General features: G+C 40.0%; 1 protein-coding gene across 2 annotated transcripts in view; it reads right to left on the minus strand.

Annotated features, from left to right (window-relative positions):
- Positions 1 to 6,953, minus strand: part of csgalnact1a (chondroitin sulfate N-acetylgalactosaminyltransferase 1a) — a 28,020-nt gene that overhangs the window by 9,155 nt on the left and 11,912 nt on the right. For both annotated transcript variants that reach the window (XM_032540423.1, XM_032540421.1), the window contains 2 exons: positions 4,977 to 5,193; positions 2,542 to 2,643 (listed from right to left, as the gene is read on the minus strand). In XM_032540423.1, coding sequence (XP_032396314.1) covers positions 2,542 to 2,643; positions 4,977 to 5,193 — 319 coding nt within the window. The remainder of the gene's footprint in view (positions 1 to 2,541; positions 2,644 to 4,976; positions 5,194 to 6,953) is intronic.

The following is a 6,953-nucleotide window of genomic DNA, read 5'->3' on the forward strand; positions in this document are numbered from 1 at the left end:
TAGTCTCCCCTGCATCTGAACACATTACCTATTCATATTGACCGGTATCTCTTTAAAACTGATCGCTTTATCTTTTCCTTCCATTACACACAACCTCCCTCCCTCTTTTCTCAATCTCTTCAGCTTTATCTCACATTCTCAATCATAATTGTTGAGCATGTAAGGCTCAGGAACTTACATGCCCCCCAATGGTTAGAGCCTGAGTTCAGACTTTAAAGTATGGATGTGTAAGCAATACACTGGAAAGTTCAGCAGCTGATCCTATCTATTTTAAACAATATCCCCGGTGTCTGGCAGGATGCTTGAAAACTGATGCTCTGTCTGTTCTAGTGCGTTGCTATTCTATCTCCTATATTCTTAGTTTTTTTTTTTAGCTTTTGTTAGTAGTAGACCTGGTTTGGCCCTTTGATATATACACCCAAATAATTAGCACCTGCAAAAAAAAACACACGCATTCTTTTACCCTCATTTAATCACTGAATTAAAGGTTGATTGGGGTTAGAAAGCTGGCTGAGATCCTGGTTGATTTAGATCTTGTTAGAATTTTGCTTCGGGTAGTTCACTTTAGCTGGTGATTGTATAAATGCTCTTCTGAAATACATTCAGCAAGGACACTGTGCTACTAAAAAGCAGGGAGTGTGAATGCATGTGATTTAAAAAAGAAAAGAAAAAGGACAAATAGCTAGAGGTTGTTTGGGAGCAGACGCAGTTTTCTAGAGGTGAATTTAATTTGTAGGAAGGTAGTGTAGAATCAGATCAGCCACTAATGAAGCCATCACTACTGGGAACAGATATTGACTTGTGTGTGTGTGTGTGTGTCTGTGTGTGTGTGTGTGTGTGTGTCTGTGTGTGTTCATGGTATCTTGGTGTTAAATAATTAGACTTTTAGACCTTCAAATTGAGGACATTTGGCCAATCCACTCCTCGTTTAGGGTTTTTACGGTCAAAATTGGAATAAGGATTATTTTAGGTTAAGCTGAATAGCAGTTGTTAGTATTTGCATGCATGTGTGCGCTACTTCTGAAACAGTCAGTCAATTAGTGTAACAGATGGTTTAGTCGATAAAAGACAGTAATGATAATTGATTTCTTTATCAAGTAAAATTACCCACAATTGGTTCAATAAATCTTCAAAATGCAAAGATTGGTTTATGCTTAAATCCTAATGACTTTGGTAATCCCCTGCCTTATCCTCTAGCGCTACCATCAGATTCCCATTTCTTTGTTTTCTAATGGATTTGGATGTATTGCCAAAGCATCTGGAAAAGATACTGATGCTCCTTTGACGGACTGTGGTGATCTGCTGACTTCCTCTAGCGCCATCATCAGACTAAAATTTCAAAATGTCTAAAACTTTTGTCAATGTAACTGTTAGCATGTTGTTGCTAGCATTAGCTCAAAGCCCTGCTAAGCCTAAGGGCCAGTTTATGCTAAAAAAGAAACAGTTTGTTGGACATGATGTCCATCCACGACACTTTACAGACTCAACATTAATGTATTCATCAAAAAATAAATAACTCCGTAAAGACACAAATCCTCAGTTGCAGCCCGATTGCACAGCTCCAAGATAATGGAACCACAGGTAGTTATCACACCCGGATAAGCTGCTGCATAACAACAGAACTGCATTGTTCGGTTGTGAGAAGCATACAAAAAGCATAAAAATGGCAGAACCGCTGCTAGGAGAGTGTAATTTATCCAACACTGACTGTACCTCCACTTACTCTTGCTACTTTTGACTTTCTTTACTTTTCCGACTGTTTTTCATTATTTAGTGCGCTTTTCTCTCACATCACTCCTTTTAGAATTCTTCCACACTAAAAATGAATAGTATTACATGCGTGTATCTTTCTGTTTGATTTTCCTTCTTTTCTGAATTTTGCCTTCTTCTTAACTCCAAAAGTTATTTAACACTGCAAAAGTTATTTAACCCCCCCCCCCCAATCGACAGCAGCTGGTCAGAGAAACAGAGGGACAAAGACTGGCTGTGTGATACTAGGACTAGTCTGACTGGATCAAGGCCGCAAAACAACCTTCAGAGACGGGAAATCGACAACCGTCACCATAGCAACCCCCTTGGGGAATCTGAGGCTCAGTCCACAGTGGATCTGACTTCTGAGCAGCCAGCAGCGATCGTCTCCAGAGGTGTGGGTGTTGAGGGGTCTATGTGAGAGCTTGAGAGTGAGTCAGGGATGATCACAGGCATGCTGTAATTTATCTGTGTTGGCTGGAGGCTCTCAGCTCCTCAGCGTGGGTGGCACGCTGGTCCATTATTCATCAGACAGATGACTAGATGTGGCAGGACGCCGAGCCAGCAGGTGTGTGTATATGTGTGTGTCATGAGAGAAAGAGAGAGAGAGCATAAATGGAAGAAGAAGAGAGGTTTCTGCTGTATGTGTGGAAATATTTGTTGTTATAGCTTCTGCTTCTGAGAGTGGTTGTGTGACTGGGGCAGGGTTAATTTCACTACATAGATTGCCATCCATATTGTGCGTTTGGCCTCTAATCCAAAGATCTGATCTTGGCTGTGCTTCCAACCCACCTGGATGTGTTCTCCAGAGTGCTGCGGACTTCGCTCATCTGCTCTTTCCCAAAATACACCACCGTCAGATGGACCCGACCGTCCTGACGCACACAGACTTCCCTGTACGTACACACAAACACACACACGGGAAGGGACATTATGCATGAAAGTGTTCTACAACTGAACAGGAAGGAAGAGCACTGTGATCAAATAAAAAAGGATTCCTTCATTCAAGTGTTGAAAAACAAGTCTAAAACTCAGATAAATCGCTTAAATCACAAAAAAAAGACAGCATTTGCAGGTTACAGCTTTTCAAACATGATGAGTTACTGCTTCTCTCTGTCACATTACTGCAAATGTGATCTCTTAGGGTTACTTTGACATAAACATGCATTTGAAAAGATCTTTGGACCTGGGAGATTTTATTGTTCTTGTTTCATATTTCTAGACTAAATAGTGAATTCATTCATTCATTTAAAAAATTTACAGACAACTGAATTGCTAACAAAAAGAATTGTCATTCTTGGCTATAATCCTGGCGCTCCTCATTCTGACTCTACGTTAAAGCAGGGAGAGAACTCTAGTAAAAAAAAGACCAGGTGGGAGATGCCTGCAGGCACTTTGATGGAGAAATGTCAAATATATCAAGCACATGCTGAAGATAATTCAGCTCTTCTCCCACTGGGGACGCATACACATTTGTGAGATTCTCCCCAGAAACACATTGGGAAAAATGTCTCAGATAAAACATAACTAGATGAACACAAAATGCTTAACTACTATATTTATGCGGAGGTTCCTGAGTAGACATGTAAAATACAATTGTTACTGTCATTACAGATTCTGTTTTGTTAAAGCCTCTCTATAATGCCATTGTTAGAAGTAAATTGATTTTTTTCTGGAATCTGATGAGGCATTCTTCCAATTTGTCACTATAATTTTTTAATCATGCAGTAAGAGCAATAGTTGCCTTGCAAAACTCCAGAGTGTCTGTCTGCAAGTGTTTACAGTTTGTTTGGGTTTTTGTGAATTCACATTGTATCTCTATATTCTGTTACTCACTATTATCGCCTCCAACACACACACACACACACACACACACACACACACACAACACAACACACACACACACACACACACACACACACACACACACACACACACACACTTTCTCCTGGTACACCTTTAATATGGATAAGGGTAAACTGTTTGCTCAGCGATTTGCCGACTCTTTCAAGTAAGTACACTTCTCACCATGCTGTATATCAAATGCTGCTGGTCTGCCCAGGGGGGCATTTTAATGGGCTGAAACACTTCTACTAAGCAGGATTTACCATGTAAAAAGAGCTGTGATAAGCAGCAGCGGCTGCCCAATAAATCACAGACATTAAGAAGGATGTTACCTCCACTGATGGTGAGGGACTGCCGAGCTGAGTAAAGCACGCTTTGCTGTTAGCTAATGAGTTTTGTGTGTTAAAGTATAAAAGATATTTCAAATGACAGCTGTTATTCATTCCTATTTATTTTCACCTTGCAGATAATCAGACCTTCATTGTTTATATCACATACACATACTAGCCTGGATCTATTTGTGATATAATCTGGTATATTTGAGATGCCTATTAGCTCTATGCATTAAAATTTTAAATGTATGAAATTATCCTGTGGTCATGTTGCAACTGATAAAAACTGGGCTGGGATCTGTAAGGCCATCTTTATTTATGCTCTTGTCTGAATCATTTAAATCCTTCAGATTTATTTACATGATAAATAAATCTGATTATGCCCACCAGCCCCAAAATAATTAACTGATAACACTATATGTGCGGTTTCAAAATATTAATTAGATGTTCCTACAAAAAAAGAAAAACAGACTCTCTGATGTAAATTTTTTTTCCTCTAATCTCGCCCAACTCTTGTCACTGCCTGCTTGATCCCCAATTAAAAAGTAAAACTGGAATTGAATCTGAGTTTGAACAACACAGTATCACATTTTCCTGAATTAGTTATGTGTGACACAACAAACAGTATTCAATAATTAATTGTGGTGCTTCTTGTTTAGGTCCCATTGTTTGTGTGACTTTGCAATAAAAGGTGCTGTAGGTAGGACTGTGAAGATTCAGGATTTAGTTAAAGAATTTGAACATCGACCACTTCTCAGTCCCCCCCCCCTCCATTAAATCCCAAACAATCTCCTAAGCCCCTCCCCCCACAAGGGAGAATTAATGCGTGTGCCTGTGATTGACACTGCTTTATGCCCCCCCCTCAGGCCCTGATTGGAGGATCTGAACACTCGCACTCCAGGCTGTAGGTGGTGCCAGAGGTGGTAGGGTCAGTTTCAGCTAATATGACAGAAAGTTAGTTATATAAGTCTTAACTACTGCATCTTTAACGTCTGGAAACAGGACAACAAAATCAAAATTTTGAAAAAAATTGAAATCACAGACTCTCACCTGAAGTTGTGCATGAAGTGTTTGAACTTGTCTATGCGTCTGGACAGCGGGACGATGATGTTAATCGGGACATTGGCTGTGTCCACCCTATCATTTTTCACCTTCATCAGTGGTCCAAAGGGACGGAAGAGGACCAGACGTCTGAATTCATTACTGGACTCCCCTCTGAAGCTCAGCTCATACAGCGTCCCTTTGTCCTTCTCTGTGCGGGTGATACCTGATGGGAGAAACGTATGAGCTATTGAGCAAATAAACTTAAATAACTTAGATATTAGTGGCCGTGCATGTTTTTGTGATAATCAGTAGCTGTCTTTACAACAGTTATATTCAATAGTAGTTTAAAAGAATAGGCTTATTTGATTTAGCTTGTTGTCAATCTTCTCATCTAATTTTTGGGAAGAAAGTGTATTTATATATTTACATTTACTTATATATATATACATATAAACTTGATGTAAATGTAACCCGCTGCAATAACAATGTGACGGTATTTTTGTTTTACATACAGTAAGTGAGTTTTAACGTCAGATTTAAGTTTCTGTACCTGAAGTTCCTCTGTGTCTTTCATTGTCACAGTGATGTTGTTTTACTTATTTTCTCCAGGGTGTGGCTTTTGTTTAAATCCCTTAAGGATTTCTGTGTTTCAAAGTGCCAAGGATACTGTTTTTTCATGTTAGAATGTAACATACAAAAAAAATCCATTGTTTTAAAAAGGAACATTCTTTTTAGCATCAGGTTGTGACAGACTAATACTGAGATTATATGTGGGGAAAGAAGAAGGGCATATGAGGCCACTGGAGACATTGTCTATGCACTCTGTTGCTGGGCAAAAAGCCATAACTGTACATAAACCTATAACACACACACACACACACACACACACACACACACACACACACACACCACACACACACACACACACACACACACACACACACACACACACACAAACACAGACTGAAAGAGATGCTATTCTAGTCATTCAGACAAATTTTCTTGTTGCAGTTGCAGGCCTTACGTCAGCATGTTCCTCCAGAGAGAAGTTGTTCTTTCTTTACTCTGCTATGTACAAGGATTATTACTGGCAAATTGACCTACTGCGGTCAGTGGGGGTAGAAAGAGAAATGGAAATGGGTATTCAGAAAGTGAGAAGTAAGACCAGAGAAAAAAGAAACAGACAGGGAAAAAGAGGAATCACTGAAAAGAGACATCAGAGAGCTCGGATGGCGGAAAAAAGAGCAGACAGATGAATATAAATAAAGAAGAAAGTGAAGAGCAAGTCAGAAAAAGAAGAAGAGAGAGAACAGAGGGATGTCTGTGGGAAAAGATTTACAGTCCGATAGCATCTTGAATTAAGGTCTTCCAGTTAAGTTGGCCAGCTTCCTGTGATAAGATGTATTTTTGTAAATTGGCTGGGCACTTGAGACTTCACTTCCTGTCTCTTTCCTTCTGTCCAACTGCCCTTTTTGCATACCTCGTCTATTTGTGTGCAGTTTCAGCTCACTAGCTTGCCAATGCAACCCTGAAAGCACCCAGAAGATGCTTTTGTCAGTCTGGCCATCTAGACTGCCTTTCACTTGTCTAGCCGGCAATGTTGAATAAATCGCAGCTTGTTCAAGATGTGCTAAAAAAAATCAATGTCTGAGTCCATTAAAGATCAATAAGTCAAATATGAGCAGAAGGGAGTCGCAATTTCATTAAAAGCTAAGCTGCACTCTCCTGCCTTGTTGAGGAATTGTGGAGGTTGTTTACACCTAGAAACGCACGAATGTATGCACATCTATGAAAATCACTCTAAGATAAACACATTAAATGGGACCACACACAAGCTCCATATAATGACCTATGGCTCATTTCCTACAAGCCAGGTGACCCTACTGCTCACTTTAAAACCTCCACCCACTCGCACACTGAAGGTGGTGACCTTTAAAGAACACGCACGCGCACGCGCACGCGCACGCGCACACACACACACAC

Source organism: Etheostoma spectabile, chromosome 16 (assembly GCF_008692095.1).
Source record: "Etheostoma spectabile isolate EspeVRDwgs_2016 chromosome 16, UIUC_Espe_1.0, whole genome shotgun sequence".
NCBI lineage: Eukaryota > Metazoa > Chordata > Actinopteri > Perciformes > Percidae > Etheostoma > Etheostoma spectabile.